General features: G+C 39.4%; 3 protein-coding genes across 10 annotated transcripts; all 3 read left to right on the top strand.

The window, feature by feature from the left end:
• The first annotated feature begins 1921 nt into the window (after positions 1-1921).
• Positions 1922-7410, top strand: LOC143446809 (uncharacterized). 3 transcript variants are annotated; one of them, XM_076946621.1, is made up of 7 exons: positions 1922-2505; positions 2833-3023; positions 3143-4005; positions 4165-4305; positions 4494-4580; positions 4836-5561; positions 5791-7410. In XM_076946621.1, the coding sequence occupies exons 1-7, from the start codon at positions 2491-2493 to the stop codon at positions 6669-6671; spliced, it is 2904 nt and encodes a 967-aa protein (XP_076802736.1). In that variant the 5' UTR covers positions 1922-2490; the 3' UTR covers positions 6672-7410. The 3 variants fall into 3 exon arrangements, with proteins under 3 accessions (XP_076802736.1, XP_076802735.1, XP_076802737.1); XM_076946620.1 differs by lacking the exon at positions 1922-2505 and adding an exon at positions 2512-2704; XM_076946622.1 differs by lacking the exons at positions 1922-2505; positions 4165-4305 and adding an exon at positions 2512-2704.
• An 802-nt stretch (positions 7411-8212) lies between these two features.
• LOC143446810 (uncharacterized) lies at positions 8213-18173 on the top strand. 4 transcript variants are annotated; one of them, XR_013113979.1, is made up of 14 exons: positions 8213-8584; positions 8798-8908; positions 9012-9102; positions 9367-9552; positions 10057-10211; positions 10391-10531; positions 10726-10855; positions 11083-11171; positions 11362-11465; positions 11609-11769; positions 11890-12211; positions 12373-12562; positions 12676-12759; positions 13702-13837. XR_013113979.1 is itself a non-coding variant. In XM_076946624.1 (7 exons), exons 3-7 carry the CDS (start codon positions 14031-14033, stop codon positions 17566-17568), a joined length of 2679 nt encoding a protein of 892 aa, XP_076802739.1. In that variant the 5' UTR covers positions 12561-12759; positions 13702-13892; positions 14012-14030; the 3' UTR covers positions 17569-18173. The 4 variants fall into 4 exon arrangements, 2 of the variants coding, with proteins under 2 accessions (XP_076802739.1, XP_076802738.1); XR_013113978.1 differs by having other exon boundaries at positions 12373-12759; XM_076946624.1 differs by lacking the exons at positions 8213-8584; positions 8798-8908; positions 9012-9102; ... (6 more) ...; positions 11609-11769; positions 11890-12211 and adding exons at positions 14012-14877; positions 15046-15186; positions 15437-15526; positions 15739-16464; positions 16694-18173 and having other exon boundaries at positions 12561-12759; positions 13702-13892.
• Positions 18174-19271: 1098 nt separating this feature from the next.
• Positions 19272-26548, top strand: LOC143446811 (uncharacterized). 3 transcript variants are annotated; one of them, XM_076946627.1, is made up of 11 exons: positions 19272-19466; positions 19679-19840; positions 19984-20144; positions 20265-20586; positions 20749-21135; positions 22078-22268; positions 22389-23251; positions 23420-23560; positions 23811-23900; positions 24114-24839; positions 25069-26548. In XM_076946627.1, exons 7-11 carry the CDS (start codon positions 22408-22410, stop codon positions 25941-25943), a joined length of 2676 nt encoding a protein of 891 aa, XP_076802742.1. In that variant the 5' UTR covers positions 19272-19466; positions 19679-19840; positions 19984-20144; positions 20265-20586; positions 20749-21135; positions 22078-22268; positions 22389-22407; the 3' UTR covers positions 25944-26548. The 3 variants fall into 3 exon arrangements, with proteins under 3 accessions (XP_076802742.1, XP_076802741.1, XP_076802743.1); XM_076946626.1 differs by lacking the exons at positions 19272-19466; positions 19679-19840; positions 19984-20144; positions 20265-20586; positions 20749-21135 and adding an exon at positions 21206-21750; XM_076946628.1 differs by lacking the exons at positions 19272-19466; positions 19679-19840; positions 19984-20144; positions 20265-20586; positions 20749-21135 and adding an exon at positions 21812-21949.

Raw genomic sequence — 26548 nt, 5'->3', positions numbered from 1 at the left:
ATTATACGCAAGTGTTAAGCCAGTGTATAGTTATAGTTGATTGAAACATTTTCCCAATGCACAATGGATTTTGCTCCCGACTTTACGCGAAGAACATTTTCTGCTGGTGATTACGTTGTTTTTGCGTTGATGTTTCTTGTGTCAACGCTGATTGGTTGCCTTTACTTCTACAAAGACAGAAAGAAAGAAGACCGTAATGAATTTCTCATTGGTGGAAGGTAGGTCGATTGTTTTCATTGTTTCAAAATAGGAAAACACTTTCAAGACAAAAATAATAATGTGACCCAATAACAGCGTATTACATCCGTATCGAATTCGCAGGCCAATTTTTGTGGAATTGACATGAGAAAGTTACAACTTTTACATTGAAAAGACCTTTAGGATGCCTTACCCTGTTGACAATCATGTACAGGCTACCCCTTCTATGTTATAGGTCACTCAGTCCCTACCCAGTGGGCCTATCATTATCTGTAAGTGTTGTAACGGGCACCTTAGTGCTGGGAACACCGGGGGATGTTTACGCATTACGCAGTAACGGATATTTTTTCTCCTTGGTGGGATTTCAGTGAAGAAAGGTCAACCTGGATAGCAAGAGGTACATACTTTATAACTTTCTTGCGCCATCCATTACATAAGTGTTCAAAATTAAGTCAAAATCTATTACCGCTAGAGCTCGCTATTGCACGTTTACACGGAAATTTATAGAAAAGAGACTAGATATTAAAAGTTTGGTTTTAGGATCTGTTGTATTCTATGGAATTTTGGGCATCTTATTCGCATTTCTAACATCCCGACTTGAAGGACTTTTAAAGGCAGCCTTGGTAATTCATGGTTTGAAAGGCGGGACTATGTTAGGCTTATTCACACTCGGAATTCTATTCCCTTGCGCCAATCCTGCGATGGGTATAACTACTACGTGTTACCGTTGCTAAGTTCGATGGTTATACTTTTTAGTACATGTCTTAATGGAAGATCAGCTTAAGTTTTAAAACTTACCCACTAATTATTATCTTCCGCAGGGAGCGATTGTTGGTTTACTTGTCGGTGTCGCAATGAATGCGTGGGTTTTTACCGGTGCTTTGGACCACAGTTGGTACATTGAGCAATTTCAAGGCTTTCTTCCATTGCGAACAGACATGTGCCCAATGACAGAAACGTCGTTGCCCAGCAACGCAACAACACCGCTCACGTCACTTTCAACGGCAATGTCAACTCATCAGAGCAGCACCACCGGAACTGTGCCGGCAGTGGTGGAGATATACTCGATGTCTTTTTGGTACCTTTCAGCGTGGGGATTTACCTTCACGATCGTTGTGGGGTTGCTGACTAGCTTCGTGACATGTACGTATTTCCCTGGCATCGTAAACAAAGTTGCTTTTTTCATTCTTAGCAGTAGAAATGTACGTAACTCTTCTTACGCATTGTGATGCTGGCCGAGGCGTGACGTCGATATAGGGTACTACGTGCTCTAAATTGAAAAAAATGAAATCAATGCTGATTTAGGTGGACAGCGTAGCCGTAAAGACGTAGATCCTCGATTTGTTCATCCTTTCTTCAGTCACTGGCTGTGTATATTTTTGCCAAAATCGGCTCAGAAATGGACTTGGTGCGGAGTGCCGCATGACTACGTGAGAAGTAACACGAAAGTAAGGCAACGACGTTTAAAAACGTGATATCGGATGAATTAAAACAGGTTGTTTTGACTAAAGCGATTGGTTCCGTTGCAGACAACTGAAAATGAGCAATGTTAATGTTTATTGCGATATCGCCGGTAGGGGGCGAAACAGAGCATCATTTTCATTTCAGATTAAAGGCTTCAGTGGAAAAAAGACTTTGCAGAAAAAACAATCTGCCATAATTAAACTACTATATGCGAAACCTTAAGTACAGGTATTGTGCAATTGTTTTAAATTCCGAAATGTATCATTAATAAATTGAAAGTGTTTGTAGACAGTTTGTTTTCAAATTTCCCCCAAGGCCCATTTTGTAGGAATTGGCTTTATCGTGATAATAAGTAGCCTAATTGAAGCAGCCACAATAAAATTGAAAATATCTTGGCATTTTATAGAACAAAAGTTGTTTGCAAAGTGTTTGAATAAAAGTTATGGCCAACGTGCCAACGCTCTAAATACAACCACACCTTAATGTTGAACAACAAATTACCTAACGCTTTAAACCTAAATTGACGCACACCAAAGCATTTCCAAAAATGTTAGCTACTGCCTTAGGGCATATAAAACTGCGTACAAGGCTTTCCAGTCACAACTTTAAGTATGAGACGGCAATTATAAAGCATGTAATTCTAATGCGTGGCGCATATTGTTTAGCATTTACTCAATTATAGTCAGGTGTCGGAAAACAATGACGGTAAAATTAGAAAGCATTGTTTGGCAAATGAGGCACAAGGCATAAATGTTTATGTACATTCTAGTTTAAGCCTAGATAAACTGATTATAATAGCAAACAATTTGCCAGCTAAAGACAGGCGTTATGAACGATGCTGAGGTGAGTAAACGATCTCACACAGATCATAAAACGTTTAACGATTCTTATCTCATTTAAAGCATTGAAAGTTTTAGCTTTTTTTAAGGCTTGCATGAACTATACATAAACAAAAGAGTGGTCAAGCAAAGAAATGTACCCATGTGCAGGCCCACATGAGAAAGAATTATGACATATGAATCTCTCAAAACTCAATCCTTATGTGAGTGTGCAATTCTTTGCTTGACTTCAAAAGAGTTAATGCATACACGAATTAGATAACGATCGCAATTGCAAAAGTCATGAAAAAGATCACAAACCATAGAATTGTCATATGTTTGCCGAAAACAGGCTCTGCTAGCCCGGGACGACGTGAAAGAGTTCCAAGCATCCGAAATACTATGCAAGGCTGAGGATAGCATACTCGGACGAGGCAACTTTGGTACCGTACTTGTTGGTTACCACAGAGTGCATGGCAGATTGGCTGTGAAGTGTCAACCCTTACAAGGATCTGAACAAGAAATAGACGCCTCACGCAAGAAGTATGCTGATGCTAGGCTATAAGTCGATGAGAATTGTTGAGGTGGTCTAATCTTCAGTGGTGGAAAACTGGTAAAAGGCGGTCTGGACCACTCAGAATAATGCACAAATGTTCTCTTAGGTTTTTAAAGGAAATCAAGATGGTGCATCTCGCCAGCCACGATTTTGTTATGCGAGTCGAAGGCATGGTAGAATGGGAAGGATGGATTGGAATGGTTACAAAGTATATGGCGGCCGGTTCCTTGCATGACCTGCTTTTCAACAAAACCATCGACACTATATCGGTCATCCTTCTTTTACGAATATGCTATGAAGTGTCGGACGCAATCACTTACATCCACAATTTATTTCAAACTATACGGATCGCGCACGGAGACCTAAAACCACAAAATATCCTCCTGGATTCTGATTTGCATTGCAAAGTTGCCGATTTTGGTGGTGCCGCGTTATCTATGCATACTCTATCGAACCAAGATCCGAATGATGATAACCCTGACGAAGGCAACCAATACACACTTCTATTCGCTGCTCCTGAACGTCTGAATACCGATTCAAGTCGCGTTACAACCGCGATGGATGTCTACGGCTTTGGTGTTATTGTGTACATTGTGTTGGTGCGACGCTACCCCGAATCGGCTCGTGTGATGCCTAACCTACTGGTGTTACGCGTTATCGAAGGCATCCGCTTCAATGAGGCAGAGATACAAGAAAAATTAACCGAGCTTCGTGAAGAAGGCCGAGAAGATGAAGCAACAATCGTAACTTTGCTTCAAAACGTTATGAGAGAATGCTGGAACCACTCACCAGCCCTGCGACCTCCTATGATGACAGTCAGAGACAGGCTGCGCAGCCAAATGGAAAGTATCGACCACTCGAAAGTAGCAAGATGCGTGCTGAACACTGTACAGCTTGTAAACATAAGACGAGGCTTACCGGATGAAAAGGAATGTGTTTCAATAGATAAAATTATATGCCGCAAAAAAGGTGATAGGATTGATGTTAACGTATAGTTTCATAGTTTCATAAAACTGGTTATAAAACTTCCTGTTATTCGTAAATCATATACATAGGCAAAAACCCGTGTTGATCTTAGTATACTACGTATTAGGTAAAATTGTAATTCTTCGAATTATACTGATAAAGGTCCGCGAGGAAGTAGACACAGAGTTAGTTATCCTTCCGATCTTGCTACTGGCTCCGCACAAGAAATCCAACGAGCAGATGTCGCACCAATGCCACACACCTCATCAGTGGAACCAATGAGTACTTCTCTGACCAACACAGGTTTCAACAGAACAACTTCGTATAGTTCCGTCATTATTATAAGCAATGATCGCGTTGTTTAAGGTTGCACTTACTCCGGCTCTGGTATTTTTTGCTTCGAACTTCGTATGAACCTAATGAAAGACGGCTAATGTGATCGGAAACCACTATAATTATTTCAATGTTTATGCTTGGGGAATTATTTTCAGAAAAGCAGGAGCTCTTGCGAAACGCAGAAGTAGACAACACCAGCAGCGAGCAAATGTTGGAGAATTGTTTCACTAAAGACGACAAAGGTGTAAATTTTAATTAACAATCCAAGTTCAATAGTTTCAAGTTATATCAAAACAATAGATTATGGCTAGTGGTTCCCAAACGTTTTTGGGCGGAGGTTTTTGTTAAACTACGGGTTCTATTAAACTAGAGGAGCAGGGTTCTGTTAAACTACGTTTGGGAAACACGGGTTTCATATGCAAATACAGTTTTTCAAAGTAAACCCAAAACAAAACTATAAGTAAAACTATGCTTAAACTTATTCCAATTATTGCCAGAAAACGCAACGGTCGACCAGTATATAATTTCCATTCGAGAGTCCATTGACAATAGCACAGAAGCAACCGTAGCTTGTGAAAAGCTGAGCAAAGTAGTCAGCACGATATCACTGTCCCAAAATGAATTGCTGAAAACGGCTCATGCTATAATCAACGTGGTTCAATTGGTTCACAAGAAACACCCAGACCAGATCCTGCTGCCAATCCTGCAATTGATGCAGTACGCAAAAGACCTTTGTGTGAAGATGACCAAATCATCGACTAGGGTTATTTTCTTTGAAAGATGCGCAAGGGTGATGCAAGCTCTTGTTTCCAAGTCTGTAAGTGCGCCCAAATTGATCGTTAACAGTGTCATGATGCCTTACGCCGAGGAACTTCTAAGTCTGATGCTTCCAGATGAGAATGTCAGTAAAAAGTTGCTTCTGCAAGCGAAAGCGGCGTGTTGGGAATGCATTGCAGCCTGTTATAACCGCACCAACAACATAACAGGATCGATAGAATTCAACAAGAAGACAATAACGGAACTGGAGAGAGAATTTGGGAGCAATTGTAGGAAGCTTATCGCTTATGGGTCTTGCTGTAACAATCTCGGATCGATCTACGAGATGGAGAAGAAACCAAAAGAGGCGGAAGAATATTTCCTTAAGTCGCATTACACGTTCCGCGAAGTTGACAATGCGTTAAGTGAAGAAAAGAAAGTAAATAGCATTTACAAGACAATAAATGGTAAGCAATGATCAACTCGCTTGTAATAGTGAAGGTAATGGCGACATGTTTTTGGTATTTGTTGGAATGTTTTAAACTGTTTTCACGCTGATACGATATATAGCTAAATATTTGTAAAATCGACTGAAATAGCGTCTGATAAGTATAGCCCTGAGTGTTTTATGCAAAACTTCGGAGATCTGTCAAAACCTCCTTTCATCAACCTTTATATCTTACACATTTCACATAGATTTGGCAAGACTATACGAAAATTTTCCGGAACTCAAAGCCAACAAAAGCAAAGACATCTACCAGTATCTAAAGAACTGTGACGTATCGGGCTACCCACGTCTAATCAATAAGTTAAATATGCTCCGCTTGGCTATTCTACTACAGCTGGAGGGGGATAAGACACAACTTTCTGAAGATCTCTGCAAAATCGCAACCGAAATCCAACCACCGGAGCACTTTTGCCGGGAAGTAGTTGGCTATGTGGCAGTGACCGCAAAAAGACTGATTGAACAGAACAATTTAAGATGTGCCGCAACGCTTTGCAAATGTGGCCTCAACCTGTGCACGTTCATCGCGGATAAGTCTGACAAAGTTTGTCACGTTAATGACTTGTTCCAGATCCTTAAACAACTTTTTGACATTTTGCTGGAGAAAAATGAGCCTCGTGACCTAGCGAGAGACATAATCGCTTTCGGAGAAGATGCAATTGATGAAATCAAGAAATCCACGAAAACAGATGAAGAGATTAGAATCAAGTATCAAAGCTTGTGCATGATCGATGTTAGCTATTGGTGTCTGAAGGTAGAAGATTACAAGAAAAGTTTAAGACTGGCTGAAAAAGGTTACAAACTTTTACCGTTAGACCTCGGAACGGATCAAAATCTTCGTTGTTCATTTAAAGCGCTAAGTCATTACATTTCTGGCGCGTGCAAGTACGCCCTGAAAAATTACAAAAACGCAGAAACGGACTACAAAAAAGCCATAAGTGTTTCCGAAGAGCAAGAAAGCATGCAAGAAAGCACCTTGTATAAAGCCGCTAGGCGAGAATTACAAGAGGTTCGTGAAGTTATTAAATCAAAAAGTCCAATTGCCCGAATAAAACAGACTATTTGTAAATGAAAAGCCAACAATAATTTTGGTGATTACAGCAAATCATTTGTTTGTCAGCGCAAGGTTACGACCAAATAAATGACTGCATCATGTTCTGTTGAGCACATTTTCACCTTGTATTAGTCTTGTTTTCAATGCCATGTGTGTACGTATATAATCTTATATACATAACGTCATACTAACATGTTCCGAGCTTTATCGTGAGTATGAATATATTTAATGCCTCGATGTCAAGCAATAACAGCATAATGTATTGCTCTATTTGCCTACTTACATTCACTTAAAATTTACATAAATTCAGACTTGGTTAACCCTTACACTCATTTAAATAAATATTGCAACAGCATGACTTCTGAGAACTAACCATCAAGTATCGCCCAAGGTGAAGATTCCACCGAAACTTTAATTCTTCGTTTTACAGTACCTGGCTGGAGTTTCGAAAGTTATTTTGGGAAACTTTAGCAGCCAACAGTATAACATGTATTAAGGTGTCGTAAATTTCCGTTGTAATTAGTTCTCTAAAACGGAAAGAAATTTTTAAACGGTCGTTTTTAGTAGCTGTTTACCTTCATATTGGCATTTGATGGAACATCAATAAACTACCAGTTTATGCATTTCACTACATAAAAAAGAGTAGAAAATAGTGTATAAACGATAGCTTACATGTAAATAACTTATCTGTGAATGAATCTAATGAAAGAAAGTAATCATGAAAGTAATTGCTGGAATAAATATACTTTCTCACCAATGCACCCATGCAATATGGACGTAACCTTTAATGTAAGTTCTTTAAGAAATTAAGACACACAGGTTTTGCAGTATTCCTTTACCCTTCTCGGCCAACTGTGACATTAAAAATCCTTATCACAAGCATGCCCCACAAACAGCATAATATGTGATAACAACAGAAGTAACAATAAAGGTAAGTTTATCAAATTCACTAAAAACAGTTAAAAGATAAAACTAAAGTCGACAAACAAAAAGGATTTCTGACTATCGCACTTGAGGTGTTGCTTTTAAAAATCTGTTTGTAAGCATAACAGCAGAGTTACGCACGAAATAATGCGGCTGCACAAGCATGACCTGATCGCTGTTTCCCGACGTTTACCGTGCGTGCAAGCGACCGGAATACAACAAACCTTTACGCTTAAAATTTGGGGAACTGCTAGCAGGCATAAAAGGTGTATAAATGGGGCTAGTGGTAACGTGAAGAAACTATTCTAGAACTAGAGCTCAGCTATTACAGTCAACACACAAACGCGCGGCTGTATCCGTATATCTCTAAAAGTAAACATCGTATTCAAATTGTGTTCGCATTTAATCAGCATGGCTGTACAGTAGATTGCAGAGAATTGGATCGATAGCGACTTTATATTTAAAGCGGCTGAATTGCTAACACTACGTCCAGTTTGTGACTTTTTCTTGACAATCTTCGCGTGAATGAGCACTCGGTCTTGGTTTCGTTTCAAATGCGCACAGTTAACTTGATTTGCTGGAGCATTGGGAAACAGGTAAAATTTAGTAGCATTGGTGACATGAAGTTAGAAACTAGAAAGTCAATACTAAAGAAGTTAACATAGGCATAGAACAAGTCAATAAAAACTGCCAACCGGTTTATCGACCGCTTATACAGGAAAAGACTTACAGACTATGGTAACTTGTTGGGTCAATTTAAAAAAATATATAAACAGCTATTCTCGCCAGATTATACGCAAGTGTTAAGCCAGTGTATAGTTATAGTTGATTGAAACGTTTTCCCAATGCACAATGGATTTTGCTCCTGACTTTACCCGAAGAACATTTTCAGCTGGTGATTACGTTGTTTTTGCGTTGATGTTTCTTGTGTCAACGCTGATTGGTTGCTTTTACTTCTACAAAGACAGAAAGAAAGAAGACCGTGATGAATTTCTCATTGGTGGAAGGTAGGTCGATTGTTTTCATTGTTTCAAAACAGGAAAAACACTTTCAAGACAAAAATAATGTGACGTAATAACAGCGTGTTACATCCGTATCGAATTCGCAGGCCAATTTTTGTGACATTGACACGAGAAAGTTACAAGTTTTGCATTGAAAACACCTTTAGGATGCCTTACCCTGTTGACAGCCATGTACAGGCTACTCTTTCTATGTTATAGGTCACTCAGTCCCTACCCAGTGGGCCTATCATTATCTGTAAGTGTTGTAACGGGCACCTTAGTGCTGGGAACACCAGGGGATGTTTACGCATTTGGGACGACATATATATGGTAAGTAATAAGTCTCAATACATCGAGGAAGTAATCTAAGTGTACAATTGCTACCGTGAGTCACCGCGATCCGAAACATCTAAACGCGTCTGTCATGGTGTAGGTTGGTAATTGGATTTTTCTTGGCCGCTGCAGTTGCATCAGAAATCTACGTTCCGATTTTCTACGGCTTACGACTAAGAAGTGCATACGAAGTAAGTCGTCAGTAGGAGTGTATTGATTTTGTGGGCAACTACGTCTCACAAATATCTGTATAGTATAATAAGATTTAATATCAGTATAATAAGATTTTAATTGATTAATTGATCAATATGTCAATCTGCTTGCATGCCGTCTAGTCGTCTACAGCGAGATGCTTTAGTTTGGAAAGATACCGCTAAATACTATATGTATACAACATAACACTGGATTGGATTGTCACTAAAATATATACCAACATTTGTTTTCTTCTTGCACAGTACCTGGAGTATAGGTTTCACCGGTCGGTACGAATTTTGGGTGCGATAACGTATATTGTCCACACTGTCATTTACCTGGGCTTCGTCATATACGCGCCAGCCTACGCACTTAATGCAGTTACTGGATGGAACATATGGGGCGCCATAATATCAACAAGCTTCGTCTGTATTATTTATACAGCGCTGGTGAGTAGTTAAGTGTTCATTCATTTTTAATATCACGATTCATTTCTTCGACTTCATTACTTTGCAAAGGTGTACACGCAATTAGATGCACTTGTCGATTGATGTCGAGTACGACATAACCCCACTAATTAAGCAATTCGTAAAGTTTCAGAAACGCCAGTTTCGAAAAATAACCTACATGCGGTAACATCTGAGGAACGAAACCGAAACTAAACACTGCGCTTGCAAGCAAAAGAATGACAAGACAAAGATTTTCACAGCCTTGACACAGCCTTAACGCAAATGACCTTCAAGAACAATACATTGCACATCTCGTAGACTGCATATTTAAGTTATACGAAGCATACGAAGTTTATAATTTACGTAAATTCGAAGCTATGCGTATATGACCGCACAGAACCAGTGTACAAGAAAGCACTGGTTACAAAACATAAATATACTGCTACTTGTATAAAAATACAAAAGTTAGTATAAAATTACTCCAAGGTTTTCAACATTCAACAGGGTGGCTTGAAAGCTGTCATATGGATCGATGTAGCTCAAATGATATTCATTGTTTTTGGCTTTGTATCGGTGCTCATTCAAGGAAGTTTAAAAGCTGGCGGCTATGAGGTCTTATGGAAGAAATGCATCGACGGAGGGAGAATTAACTTTGGAAAGTAAATGAATCAAATTACATCACGATTCTAATTTTAACATAGAACCTGTCAACTTGCGAATTTATTACAAATTGAATGAGTTTACGATTTTTAAAACATTTCCAAGTCGATTGAATAAACTGCAAACGTAAAGCTTTCAAAAAATATGACAACTGTTTGTCACTTTCGTTTGGTTTCAGCTTCAATCCTGACCCGCGACTGTCGAACACATTCTGGTCACTATGTGTTGGCGGTGGACTAAGCGCAACAAGTTTGTATGCAGTCAATCAAGCTTCTGTGCAACGTTTCATGTCGTGCAGATCGGCAACCACTGCAAAAGCGTGAGTAACAAACCAAGCGTGTCATTGTTTCACAAAATTTACCACAAATTATAAAAAGATTAAGTCAACCAAAAACAAATCTTTTCCGACTTGTGAAATAGCTTGGCGGTTGACGGCTTAAATTCGTTTACTTTTTGCTATTACTAGCTGTTAAAGAGCATATCTAGAGGAACTAACAACTGTTTTCCCCGTAGGGCTGCTTTTCTCAATTGGGCTGGATTGCTGATTTTATACGTACTTGCCATGTTGGTCGGTGTTGAAATTTACGGCTACTATCACAAATGTGATCCATTACAGTTTGCTCATCTAACACAGCGGGACCAGGTTATTTAAGTGTTGTATACCACTAATCACCTATTACTCTGTTCATTAAAGCGAGAGTAAGCTTTCTAATCGACTTGATGTGTTTGTATGCAATGTTTGGAAGCAAATTCAGAGATCTAAAGAAATTAGTTGGAGTAAACAAATTGAAGCAACATCAACCAACTAAACTTTAGTAAAAGTATAAGAAAGTGCAAATGAAAAAAGAACTTTATTCTTTACTTTGTTAGCTTTTACCATTTCTTGTGATGGACTTGTTTCAAAATAATCCGGGAGCACCAGGATTGATCGTGGCAAGTATTTATTCGTCATGTCTCAGGTAAAATGAAAGTCAACCCGGGTCTTAAGAGTATAAGATCTACGTAACAAGTGGCGTTTATTTGTGAAATAACTGGTCTCAAAGCACCAAAACACGGGATATTTTCAACTCAGATAAAGTAGCAATTTTGTAAGACTTGGTTCGTTCAAAAATCTTTCACCCGTTGAAGTAAATAACTGATGTGCTTTAGTTTAGTATCAACGTCACTCATTGCCCTATCAAGCGTAACAGTGACGGATATTTTTTCTCCTTGGTGGGATTTTAGCGAAGAAAGGTCAACCTGGATAGCAAGAGGTACATACTTTATAACTTTCTTGCGCCATCTATTACATAAGTGTTCAAAATTAAGTCAAAATCTATTACCGCTAGAGCTCGCTATTGCACGTTTACACGGAAATTTATAGAACAGAGATTAGATATTAAAAGTTTGGTTTTAGGATCTGTTGTATTCTATGGAATTTTGAGCATCTTATTCGCATTTCTAACATCCCGACTTGAAGGACTTTTAAAGGCAGCCGTGGCAATTCATGGCTTGCTAGGCGGGCCTATGTTAGGTTTATTCACACTCGGAATTCTATTCCCTTGCGCCAATCCTGCGGTGGGTATAACTACTACGTGTTACCGTTGCTAAGTTCGATGGTTAAACTTTTTAGTACATGTCTTAATGGAAGATCAGCTTAAGTTTTAAAACTTACCCACTAATTGTTATCTTCCGCAGGGAGCGATTGTTGGGTTACTTGTCGGTGTCGCAATGAATGCGTGGGTTTTTAGCGGTGCTTTGGACTACAGTTGGTACATTGAGCAATTTCAAGGCTTTCTTCCATTGCGAACAGACATGTGCCCAATGACAGAAACGTCGTTGCCCAGCAACGCAACAACACCACTCGCGTCACTTTCAACGGCAATGTCAACTCATCAGAGCAGCACCACCGAAACTGTGCCGGCAGTGGTGGAGATATACTCGATGTCTTTTTGGTACCTTTCAGCGTGGGGATTTACCTTCACGATCGTCGTGGGGTTGCTGACTAGCTTCGTGACATGTACGTATTTCCCTGGCATCGTAAACAAAGTTGCTTTTTTCATTCTTAGCAGTAGAAATGTACGTAACTCTTCTTACGCATTGTGACGCTGGCCGAGGCGTGGCCTAGATATAGGCTACTACGTGCTCTAAATTGAAAAAATGAAATCAATGCTGATTTAGGTGGACAGCGTAGCCGTAAAGACTTAGATCCTCGATTTGTTCATCCTTTCTTCAGTCACTGGCTGTGTATATTTTTGCCAAAATCGGCTCAGAAATGGACTTGGTGCGGAGTGCCGCATGACTTCGTGAGAAGTAACACGAAAGTAATGCAACGACGTTTAAAAACGTGATATCGGATGAATTAAAACAGGTTGTTTTGACTAAAGCGATTGTTTCCGTTGCAGACAACTGAAAATGAGCAATGTTAATGTTTATTGCGATATCGCCGGTAGGTGGCGAAACAGAGCATCATTTTCATTTCAGATTAAAGGCTTCAGTGGAAAAAAGATTTTGCAGAAAAAACAATCTGCCATAATTAAACTACTATATGCGAAACCTTAAGTACAGGTATTGTGCAATTGTTTTAAATTCCGAAATGTATCATTAATAAATTGAAAGTGTTTGTAGACAGTTTGTTTTCAAATTTCCCCCAAGGCCCATTTTGTAGGAATTGGCTTTATCGTGATAATAAATAGCCTAATTGAAGCAGCCACAATAAAATTGAAAATATCTTGGCATTTTATAGAACAAAAGTTATTTGCAAAGTGTTTGTATAAAAGTTATGGCCAACGTGCCAACGCTCTAAATACAACCACACCTTAATGTTGAACAACAAATTACCTAACGCTTTAAACCTATATTGACGCACACCAAAGCATTTCCAAAAATGTTAGCTACTGCCTTAGGGCATATAAAACTGCGTACAACGCTTTCCAGTAACAACTTTAAGTATGAGACGGCAATTATAAAGCATGTAATTCTAATGCGTGGCGCATATTGTTTAGCATTTGCTCAATTATAGTCAGGTGTCGGAAAACAATGACGGTAAAATTAGAAAGCATTGTTTGGCAAATGAGGCACAAGGCATAAATGTTTATGTACATTCTAGTTTAAGCCTAGATAAACTGATTATAATAGCAAACAATTTGCCAGCTAAAGACAGGCGTTATGAACGATGCTGAGGTGAGTAAACGATCTCACACAGATCATAAAACGTTTAACGATTCTTATCTCATTTAAAGCATTGAAAGTTTTAGCTTTTTTTAAGGCTTGCATGAGCTATACATAAACAAAAGAGTGGTCAAGCAAAGAAATGTACCCATGTACAGGCCCACATGAGAAAGAATTATGACATATGAATCTCTCAAAACTCAATCCTTATGTGAGTGTGCAATTCTTTGCTTGACTTCAAAAGAGTTAATGCATACACGAATTAGATAACGATCGCAATTGCAAAAGTCATGAAAAAGATCACAAACCATAGAATTGTCATATGTTTGCCGACAACAGGCTCTGCTAGCCCGGGACGACGTGAAAGAGTTCCAAGCATCCGAAATACTATGCAAGGCTGAGGATAGCATACTCGGACGAGGCAACTTTGGTACCGTACTTGTTGGTTACCACAGAGTGCATGGCAGATTGGCTGTGAAGTGTCAACCCTTACAAGGATCTGAACAAGAAATAGACGCCTCACGCAAGAAGTATGCTGATGCTAGGCTATAAGTCGATGAGAATTGTTGAGGTGGTCTAATCTTCGGTGGTGGAAAACTGGTAAAAGGCGGTCTGGACCACTCGGAATAATGCACAAATGTTCTCTTAGGTTTTTAAAGGAAATCAAGATGGTGCATCTCGCCAGCCACGATTTTGTTATGCGAGTCGAAGGCATGGTAGAATGGGAAGGATGGATTGGAATGGTTACAAAGTATATGGCGGCCGGTTCCTTGCATGACCTGCTTTTCAACAAAACCATCGACACTATATCGGTCATCCTTCTTTTACGAATATGCTATGAAGTGTCGGACGCAATCACTTACATCCACAATTTATTTCAAATTACACGGATCGCGCACGGAGACCTAAAACCACAAAATATCCTCCTGGATTCTGATTTGCACTGCAAAGTTGCCGATTTTGGTGGTGCCGCGTTATCTATGCATACTCTATCGAACCAAGGTCCGAATGATGATAACCCTGACGAAGGCAACCAATACACACTTCTATTCGCCGCTCCTGAACGTCTGACGACGGATTCAAGTCGCGTCACAACCGCGATGGATGTCTACAGCTTTGGTGTTATTGTATACATTGTGTTGGTGCGACGCTACCCCGAATCGGCTCGTGTGATGCCTAACCTACTGGTGTTTCGCGTTATCGAAGGCATCCGCTTCAATGAGGCTGAGATACAAGAAAAATTAACCGAGCTTCGTGAAGAAGGCCGAGAAGATGAAGCAACAATCGTAACTTTGCTTCAAAACGTTATGAGAGAATGCTGGAACCACTCACCAGCCCTGCGACCTGCGATGATGACTGTAAGAGACAGGCTGCGCAGTCAAATGGAAAGTATCGACCACTCGAAAGTAGCAAGATGCGTGCTGAACACTGTATTACAGCTTGTAAACATAAGACGAGGCTTACCGGATGAAAAGGAATGTGTTTCAATAGATGAAATTATATGCCGCAAAAAAGGTGATAGGATTGAGGTTAACTTTTATTCAGACATATATTTTCATGAAACTGGTTGTAAAACTTCCTGTCATTCGTAAATCACATACATAACCAAAAAGCCGTGTTGATCTTATCTTAGTATACTACGTATTAGGTAAAACTGTAAATCTTCGAATTATACTGATAAAGGTCCGCGAGGAAGTAGACACAGAGTTAGTTATCCTTCCAATCTTCCGACTGGCTCCGCACAAGCAATTCAACGAGCAGATGTCGAACAAATGCCACACACCTCATCAGTGGAACCAATGAGTACTTCTCTGACCAACACAGGTTTCAACAGAACAACTTCGTATAGTTCTGTCATTATTATAAGCAATAATCGCGTTGTTTAAGATTAGCTCTATCCTCCCTTGAGAATGAGCATAAATATTACTAGACAAGTCTGAAATTAAAATGGTTGCATTTACTCCGGCTCTGGTATTTTTGCTTCGAACTTCGTATGAACCTAATGAAAGACGGCCAATGTGATCGAAAACCACTATAATTATTTCAATGTATATGCTTGGGGATTTGTTTTCAGAAAAGCAGGAGCTCTTGCGAAACGCAGAAGTAGACAAAACCAACAATTACGAGCAAATGTTGGAGAATTGTTTCACTGATGACGACAAAGGTGTAAATTTTAATTAACAATCCAAGTTCAATAGTTTCAAGTTATATCAAAACAATAGATTATGGCTAGTGGTTCCCAAACGTTTTGGGCGGAGGGTTCTGTTAAACTACGTTTGGGAAACACGGACTTTATATGCAAATACAATTTTTCAAATTAAACCCAAAACAAACGGTAAGTATAACTATGCTTAAACTTATTCCAATTATTGCCAGAAAACGCAACGGTCCACCAGTATATAACTTCCGTTCAAGAGTCCATTGACAATAGCACAGAAGCAACCGTAGCTTGTGAAAGGCTGAGCAAGGTAGTCAGCACGATATCACTATCCCAAAATGAATTGCTGAAAACGGCTCATGCTATAATCAACGTGGTTCAATTGGTTCACAAGAAACACCCAGACCAGATCCTGCTGCCAATCCTGCAATTGATGCAGTACGCAAAAGACCTTTGTGTGAAGATGACCAAATTATCCACCAGGGTTATTTTCTTTGAAAGATGCGCAAGGGTGATGCAAGCTCTTGTTTCCAAGTCTGGAAGTGCGACCGACTTGATCGTTAACAGTGTCGTCATGCCTTACGCGGAGGAACTTCTAAGTCTGATGCTTCCAGATGAGAATGACAGTAAAAAGTGGCTTCTGCAAGCGAAAGCGGCGTGTTGGGAGTGCATTGCAGCCTGTTATAACCGCACCAACAACATCACAAGATCGATAGAATTCAACAAGAAGACAATAACGGAACTGGAGAGAGAATTTGGGAGCAATTGTAGGAAGCTTATCGCTTATGGGTCTTGCTGTAACAATCTCGGATCGATTTACGAGATGGAGAAGAAACCAGAACAGGCGGAAGAATATTTCCTTAAGTCGCATTACACGTTCCGCGAAGTTGACAATGCGTTAAGTGAAGAAAAGAAAGTAAATAGCATTTACAAGACAATAAATGGTAAGCAATGATCAACTCGCTTGTAATAATGAAGGTAATGGCGACATGTTTTTGGTATTTGGTGGAATGTTTTAAACTGTTTGCACGCTGATACGATATATAGCTAAATATTTGTAAAATCGACTGAAATAGCGTCTGATAAGTATAGCCCTGGGCGTTTTATGCAAAACTTCGGAGATCTGTCAAAACCTCGTTTCATCAACCATTATATCTTACACATTTCACATAGATTTGGCAAGACTATACGAAAACTTTCCAGAACTCAAAGAAAACAAAAGCAAAGAAATCTACCAGTATCTAAAGACCTGTGACGTATCGGGCTACCCACGTCTAATCAATAAGTTAAATATGCTCCGCTTAGCTATTCTACTACAGCTGGAGGGGGATAAGACACAACTTTCCGAAGATCTCTGCAAAATTGCCACCGAATTCCAACCACCGGAGCACTTTTGCCAGGAAGTAGTTGGCTACGTGGCAGTGACCGCAAAAAGACTAATTCAACATAAGAATTTAAGATGTGCCGCAACGCTGTGCAAATGTGGCCTCAACCTGTGCACGTTCATCGCGGATAAGTCTGATAAAGTTTGTCACATTAATGACTTGTTCCAGATCCTTAAAAAACTTTTTACCATTTCGCTGGATGAAAATGAGCCTAGTGACCTAGCGAGAGACATAATCGCTTTCGGAGAAGATGCAATTGATAAAATCAAGCAATCCACGAAAACAGATGAAGAGATTAGAATCAAGTATCAAAGCTTGTGCATGATCGATGTTAGCTATTGGTGTCTGAAGGTAGAAGATTACAAGAAAAGTTTAAGACTGGCTGAAAAAGGTTACAAACTTTTACCGTTAGACCTCGGAACGGATCAAAATCTTCGTTGTTCATTTAAAGCGCTAAGTCATTACATTTTTGGCGCGTGCAAGTACGCCCTGAAAAATTACAAAAACGCAGAAGCGGACTACAAAAAAGCCATAAGTGTTTCCAAAGAGCAAGAAAGCATGAAAGCCTTGTATGAAGCCGCTAGGCGAGAATTACAAGAGGTTCGTGAAGTTATTAAATCAAAAAGTCCAATTGCCCGAATAAAACAGACTATTTGTAAATGACAAGCCAATAATAATTTTGGTGATTACAGCAAATCATTTGTTTGTCAGCGCATGGTTACGACCAAACAAATGACTGCATCATGTTCTGTTGAGCACATTTTCACCTTGTATTAGTCTTGTTTTCAATGCCTTGTGTGTACGTATATAATCTTATATACATAACGTCATACTAATATGTTGCGAGCTTTATCGTGAGCACGAATATATTTAATGCCTCGATGTCAAGCAATAACAGCATAATGTATTGCTCTATTCGCCTACTTACATTCACTTAAAATTTACATAAATTCAGACTTGGTAAACCCTTACACTCATTTAAATAAATATTGCACCAGCATGACTTCAGAGAACTAACCAGCAGGTATCGCCTTAGGTGAAGATTCCACCGAAACTTTAATTCTTCGTTTTACAGTACCTGGCTGGAGTTTCGGAAGTTATTTTGGGAAACTTTAGCAGCCAACAGTATAACACGTATTAAGGTGTCGTAAATTTCCGTTGTAATTAGTTCTCTGAAACGGAAAGAAATTTTTAAACGTTCGTTTTTAGTAGCTGTTTACCTTCATATTGGCATTTGATGGAACATTAATAAACTACCAGTTTATGCATTTCACTACATAAAAAAGAATAGAAAATAGTGTATAAACGATAGCTTACATGTAAATAACGTATCTGTGAATGAATCTAATGAAAGAAAGTAATCATGAAAGTGATTGCTGGAATAAATATACTTTATCACCAATGCACTCATGCAATATGGACGTAACCTTTAATGTAAGTTCTTTAAGAAATTAAGACACACAGGTTTTGCAGTATTCCTTTACCTTTCTCGGCCAACTGTGACACTAAAAATCCTTATCACAAGCATACCCCACAAACAGCATAATATGTGATAACAACAGAAGTAACAATAAAGGTAAGTTTATCAAATTCACTAAAAACAGTTAAAAGATAAAACTGAAGTCGACAAACAAAAAGGTTTTCTGACTATCGCACTTGAGGTGTTGCTTTTGAAAATCTGTTTGTAAGCATAACAGCAGAGTTACGCACGAAATAATGCGGCTGCACACGCATGACCTGATCGCTGTTTCCCGACGTTTACCGTGCGTGCAAGCGACCGGAATACAACAAACCTTTACGCTTAAAATTTGGGGAACTGCTAGCAGCCATAAAAGGTGTATAAATGGGGCTAGTGGTAACGTGAAGAAACTATTCTAGAACTAGAGCTCAGCTATTACAGTCAACACACAAACGCGCGGCTGTATCCGTATATCTCTAAAGTAAACATCGTATTCAAATTGTGTTCGCATTTAATCAGCATGGCTGTACAGTAGATTGCAGAGAATTGGATCGATAGCGACTTTATATTTAAAGCGGCTGAATTGCTAATACTACGTTCAGTTTATGACTTTTTCTCGACAATCTTCGCGTGAATGAGCACTCGGCCTTGATTTCGTTATGCGTACAGTTTACTTGACTTGCTGGAGCTTTGGGAAACAGGTAAAATTTAGTAGCATTGGCGACATGAAGTTAGAAACTAGAAAGTCAATATTAAAGAAGTTACCATAGGCATAGAACAAGTCAATAAAAACTGCCAACCGGTTTATCGACCGCTTATACAGGAAAAGACTATGGTAACTTGTGGAGTCAAGATAAAAATATATAAACAGCTATTCTCGCTAGATTATACACAAGTGTTAAGCTAGTGTATAGTTATAGTTGATTGAAACATTTCTCCAATGCACAATGGATTTTGCTCCTGACTTTACGCGAAGAACATTTTCTGCTGGTGATTACGTTGTTTTTGCGTTGATGTTTCTTGTGTCAACGCTGATTGGTTGCCTTTACTTCTACAAAGACAGAAAGAAAGAAGACCGTGATGAATTTCTCATTGGTGGAAGGTAGGTCGATTGTTTTCATTGTTTCAAAATAGGAAAACACTTTCAAGACAAAAATAATGTGACGCAATAACAGCGTATTACATCCGTATCGAATTCGCAGGCCAATTTTTGTGACATTGACATGAGAAATTTACAACTTTTACATTGAAAACACCTTTAGGATGCCTTACCCTGTTGACAATCATGTACAGGCTACCCCTTCTATGTTATAGGTCACTCAGTCCCTACCCAGTGGGCCTATCATTATCTGTAAGTGTTGTAACGGGCACCTTAGTGCTGGGAACACCGGGGGATGTTTACGCATTACGCAGTAACGGATATTTTTTCTCCTTGGTGGGATTTCAGTGAAGAAAGGTCAACCTGGATAGCAAGAGGTACATACTTTATAACTTTCTTGCGCCATCTATTACGTAAGTGTTCAAAATTAAGTCAAAATCTATTACCGCTAGAGCTCGCTATTGCACGTTTACACGGAAATTTATAGAACAGAGACTAGATATTAAAAGTTTGGTTTTAGGATCTGTTGTATTCTATGGAATTTTGGGCATCTTATTCGCATTTCTAACATCCCGACTTGAAGGACTTTTAAAGGCAGCCTTTGCAATTCATGGCTTGCTAGGCGGGCCTATGTTAGGCTTATTCACACTCGGAATTCTATTCCCTTGCGCCAATCCTGCGGTGGGTATAACTACTACGTGTTACCTTTGCTAAGTTCGATGGTTATACTTTTTAGTACATGTCTTAATGGAAGATCAGCTTAAGTTTTAAAACTTACCCACTAAATATTGTCTTCCGCAGGGAGCGATTGTTGGTTTACTTGTCGGTGTCGCAATGAATGCGTGGGTTTTTACCGGTGCTTTGGACTACAGTTGGTACATTGAGCAATTTCAAGGCTTTCTTCCATTGCGAACAGACATGTGCCCAATGACAGAAACGTCGTTGCCCAGCAACGCAACAACACCGCTCGCGTCACATTCAACGGCAATGTCAACTCATCAGAGCAGCACCACCGGAACTGTGCCGGCAGTGGTGGAGATATACTCGATGTCTTTTTGGTACCTTTCAGCGTGGGGATTTACCTTCACGATCGTCGTGGGGTTGCTGACTAGCTTCGTGACATGTACGTATTTCCCTGGCATCGTAAACAAAGTTGCTTTTTTCATTCTTAGCAGTAGAAATGTACGTAACTCTTCTTACGCATTGTGACGCTGGCCGAGGCGTGGCCTAGATATAGGGTACTACGTGCTCTAAATTGAAAAAAATGAAATCAATGCTGATTTAGGTGGACAGCGTAGCCGTAAAGACGTAGATCCTCGATTTGTTCATCCTTTCTTCAGTCACTGGCTGTGTATATTTTTGCCAAAATCGGCTCAGAAATGGACTTGGTGCGGAGTGCCGCATGACTTCGTGAGAAGTAACACGAAAGTAATGCAACGACGTTTAAAAACGTGATATCGGATGAATTAAAACAGGTTGTTTTGACTAAAGCGATTGTTTCCGTTGCAGACAACTGAAAATGAGCAATGTTAATGTTTATTGCGATATCGCCGGTAGGTGGCGAAACAGAGCATCATTTTCATTTCAGATTAAAGGCTTCAGTGGAAAAAAGACTTTCCAGAAAAAACAATCTGCCATAATTAAACTACTATATGCGAAACCTTAAGTACAGGTATTGTGCAATTGTTTTAAATTCTGAAATGTATCATTAATAAATTGAAAGTGTTTGTAGACAGTTTGTTTTCAAATTTCCCCCAAGGCCCATTTTGTAGGAATTGGCTTTATCGTGATAATAAGTAGCCTAATTGAAGCAGCCACAATAAAATTGAAAATATCTTGGCATTTTATAGAACAAAAGTTATTTGCAAAGTGTTTGTATAAAAGTTATGGCCAACGTGCCAACGCTCTAAATACAACCACACCTTAATGTTGAACAACAAATTACCTAACGCTTTAAACCTAAATTGACGCACACCAAAGCATTTCCAAAAATGTTAGCTACTGCCTTAGGGCATATAAAACTGCGTACAAGGCTTTCCAGTAACAACTTTAAGTATGAGACGGCAAATATAAAGCATGTAATTCTAATGCGTGGCGCATATTGTTTAGCATTTACTCAATTATAGTCAGGTGTTGGAAAACAATGACGGTAAAATTAGAAAGCATTGTTTGGCAAATGAGGCACAAGGCATAAATGTTTATGTACATTCTAGTTTAAGCCTAGATAAACTGATTATAATAGCGAACAACTCGCCAGCTAGAGACAGGCGTTATGAACGATGCTGAGGTGAGTAAACGATCTCATACAGTTCATATAACTTTTAACGATTCTTATCCCATTTAAAGCTTTGAAAGTTTCTGCTTTTATAAAGGCTTGCATGAACTATACATAAACAAAAGAGTGGTCAAGCAAAGAAATGTACCCATGTACAGGCCCACATGAGAAAGAGTTATGACATACGAATCTCTCAAAACTCAATCCTTATGTGAGTGTGCAATTCTTTGCTTGACTTCAAAAGAGTTAATGCATACACGAATTAGATAACGATCGCAATTGCAAAAGTCATGAAAAAGATCACAAACCATAAAATTGTCATATGTTTGCCGACAACAGGCTCTGCTAGCCCGGGACGACGTGAAAGAATTTCAAGCATCCGAAATACTATGCAAGGCTGAGGATAGCATACTCGGACGAGGCAACTTTGGTACCGTACTTGTTGGTTACCACAGAGTGCATGGCAGATTGGCTGTGAAGTGTCAACCCTTACAAGGATCTCAACAGGAAATAGAAGCCTCACGCAAGAAGTATGCTGATACTAGGCTTTAAGTCGATGAGAATTGTTGAGGTGGTCTAATCTTCAGTGGTGGAAAACTGGTAAAAAGGCGGTCTGGACCACTCAGAATAAAGCACAAATGTTCTCTTAGGTTTTTAAAGGAAATAAAGATGGTGCATCTCGCCAGCCACGATTTTGTTATGCGAGTCGAAGGCATGGTAGAATGGGAAGGATGGATTGGAATGGTTACAAAGTATATGGCGGCCGGTTCCTTGCATGACCTGCTTTTCAACAAAACCATCGACACTATATCGGTCATCCTTCTTTTACGAATATGCTATGAAGTGTCGGACGCAATCACTTACATCCACAATTTATTTCAAATTACACGGATCGCGCACGGAGACCTAAAACCACAAAATATCCTCCTGGATTCTGATTTGCACTGCAAAGTTGCCGATTTTGGTGGTGCCGCGTTATCTATGCATACTCTATCGAACCAAGGTCCGAATGATGATAACCCTGACGAAGGCAACCAATACACACTTCTATTCGCCGCTCCTGAACGTCTGACGACGGATTCAAGTCGCGTCACAACCGCGATGGATGTCTACAGCTTTGGTGTTATTGTATACATTGTGTTGGTGCGACGCTACCCCGAATCGGCTCGTGTGATGCCTAACCTACTGGTGTTTCGCGTTATCGAAGGCATCCGCTTCAATGAGGCTGAGATACAAGAAAAATTAACCGAGCTTCGTGAAGAAGGCCGAGAAGATGAAGCAACAATCGTAACTTTGCTTCAAAACGTTATGAGAGAATGCTGGAACCACTCACCAGCCCTGCGACCTGCGATGATGACTGTAAGAGACAGGCTGCGCAGTCAAATGGAAAGTATCGACCACTCGAAAGTAGCAAGATGCGTGCTGAACACTGTACAGCTTGTAAACATAAGACGAGGCTTACCGGATGAAAAGGAATGTGTTTCAATAGATGAAATTATATGCCGCAAAAAAGGTGATAGGATTGAGGTTAACTTTTATTCAGACATATATTTTCATGAAACTGGTTGTAAAACTTCCTGTCATTCGTAAATCACATACATAACCAAAAAGCCGTGTTGATCTTATCTTAGTATACTACGTATTAGGTAAAACTGTAAATCTTCGAATTATACTGATAAAGGTCCGCGAGGAAGTAGACACAGAGTTAGTTATCCTTCCAATCTTCCGACTGGCTCCGCACAAGCAATTCAACGAGCAGATGTCGAACAAATGCCACACACCTCATCAGTGGAACCAATGAGTACTTCTCTGACCAACACAGGTTTCAACAGAACAACTTCGTATAGTTCTGTCATTATTATAAGCAATAATCGCGTTGTTTAAGATTAGCTCTATCCTCCCTTGAGAATGAGCATAAATATTACTAGACAAGTCTGAAATTAAAATGGTTGCATTTACTCCGGCTCTGGTATTTTTGCTTCGAACTTCGTATGAACCTAATGAAAGACGGCCAATGTGATCGAAAACCACTATAATTATTTCAATGTATATGCTTGGGGATTTGTTTTCAGAAAAGCAGGAGCTCTTGCGAAACGCAGAAGTAGACAAAACCAACAATTACGAGCAAATGTTGGAGAATTGTTTCACTGATGACGACAAAGGTGTAAATTTTAATTAACAATCCAAGTTCAATAGTTTCAAGTTATATCAAAACAATAGATTATGGCTAGTGGTTCCCAAACGTTTTGGGCGGAGGGTTCTGTTAAACTACGTTTGGGAAACACGGACTTTATATGCAAATACAATTTTTCAAATTAAACCCAAAACAAAACGGTAAGTATAACTATGCTTAAACTTATTCCAATTATTGCCAGAAAACGCAACGGTCCACCAGTATATAACTTCCGTTCAAGAGTCCATTGACAATAGCACAGAAGCAACCGTAGCTTGTGAAAGGCTGAGCAAGGTAGTCAGCACGATATCACTATCCCAAAATGAATTGCTGAAAACGGCTCATGCTATAATCAACGTGGTTCAATTGGTTCACAAGAAACACCCAGACCAGATCCTGCTGCCAATCCTGCAATTGATGCAGTACGCAAAAGACCTTTGTGTGAAGATGACCAAATTATCCACCAGGGTTATTTTCTTTGAAAGATGCGCAAGGGTGATGCAAGCTCTTGTTTCCAAGTCTGGAAGTGCGACCGACTTGATCGTTAACAGTGTCGTCATGCCTTACGCGGAGGAACTTCTAAGTCTGATGCTTCCAGATGAGAATGACAGTAAAAAGTGGCTTCTGCAAGCGAAAGCGGCGTGTTGGGAGTGCATTGCAGCCTGTTATAACCGCACCAACAACATCACAAGATCGATAGAATTCAACAAGAAGACAATAACGGAACTGGAGAGAGAATTTGGGAGCAATTGTAGGAAGCTTATCGCTTATGGGTCTTGCTGTAACAATCTCGGATCGATTTACGAGATGGAGAAGAAACCAGAACAGGCGGAAGAATATTTCCTTAAGTCGCATTACACGTTCCGCGAAGTTGACAATGCGTTAAGTGAAGAAAAGAAAGTAAATAGCATTTACAAGACAATAAATGGTAAGCAATGATCAACTCGCTTGTAATAATGAAGGTAATGGCGACATGTTTTTGGTATTTGGTGGAATGTTTTAAACTGTTTGCACGCTGATACGATATATAGCTAAATATTTGTAAAATCGACTGAAATAGCGTCTGATAAGTATAGCCCTGGGCGTTTTATGCAAAACTTCGGAGATCTGTCAAAACCTCGTTTCATCAACCATTATATCTTACACATTTCACATAGATTTGGCAAGACTATACGAAAACTTTCCAGAACTCAAAGAAAACAAAAGCAAAGAAATCTACCAGTATCTAAAGACCTGTGACGTATCGGGCTACCCACGTCTAATCAATAAGTTAAATATGCTCCGCTTAGCTATTCTACTACAGCTGGAGGGGGATAAGACACAACTTTCCGAAGATCTCTGCAAAATTGCCACCGAATTCCAACCACCGGAGCACTTTTGCCAGGAAGTAGTTGGCTACGTGGCAGTGACCGCAAAAAGACTAATTCAACATAAGAATTTAAGATGTGCCGCAACGCTGTGCAAATGTGGCCTCAACCTGTGCACGTTCATCGCGGATAAGTCTGATAAAGTTTGTCACATTAATGACTTGTTCCAGATCCTTAAAAAACTTTTTACCATTTCGCTGGATGAAAATGAGCCTAGTGACCTAGCGAGAGACATAATCGCTTTCGGAGAAGATGCAATTGATAAAATCAAGCAATCCACGAAAACAGATGAAGAGATTAGAATCAAGTATCAAAGCTTGTGCATGATCGATGTTAGCTATTGGTGTCTGAAGGTAGAAGATTACAAGAAAAGTTTAAGACTGGCTGAAAAAGGTTACAAACTTTTACCGTTAGACCTCGGAACGGATCAAAATCTTCGTTGTTCATTTAAAGCGCTAAGTCATTACATTTTTGGCGCGTGCAAGTACGCCCTGAAAAATTACAAAAACGCAGAAGCGGACTACAAAAAAGCCATAAGTGTTTCCAAAGAGCAAGAAAGCATGAAAGCCTTGTATGAAGCCGCTAGGCGAGAATTACAAGAGGTTCGTGAAGTTATTAAATCAAAAAGTCCAATTGCCCGAATAAAACAGACTATTTGTAAATGACAAGCCAATAATAATTTTGGTGATTACAGCAAATCATTTGTTTGTCAGCGCATGGTTACGACCAAACAAATGACTGCATCATGTTCTGTTGAGCACATTTTCACCTTGTATTAGTCTTGTTTTCAATGCCTTGTGTGTACGTATATAATCTTATATACATAACGTCATACTAATATGTTGCGAGCTTTATCGTGAGCACGAATATATTTAATGCCTCGATGTCAAGCAATAACAGCATAATGTATTGCTCTATTCGCCTACTTACATTCACTTAAAATTTACATAAATTCAGACTTGGTAAACCCTTACACTCATTTAAATAAATATTGCACCAGCATGACTTCAGAGAACTAACCAGCAGGTATCGCCTTAGGTGAAGATTCCACCGAAACTTTAATTCTTCGTTTTACAGTACCTGGCTGGAGTTTCGGAAGTTATTTTGGGAAACTTTAGCAGCCAACAGTATAACACGTATTAAGGTGTCGTAAATTTCCGTTGTAATTAGTTCTCTGAAACGGAAAGAAATTTTTAAACGTTCGTTTTTAGTAGCTGTTTACCTTCATATTGGCATTTGATGGAACATTAATAAACTACCAGTTTATGCA

Source organism: Clavelina lepadiformis, chromosome 2 (genome assembly GCF_947623445.1).
Source record: "Clavelina lepadiformis chromosome 2, kaClaLepa1.1, whole genome shotgun sequence".
NCBI lineage: Eukaryota > Metazoa > Chordata > Ascidiacea > Aplousobranchia > Clavelinidae > Clavelina > Clavelina lepadiformis.
The sequence above is the reverse complement of the archived record's forward strand: the minus strand, read 5'-3'. Positions and strand labels throughout refer to the sequence as shown.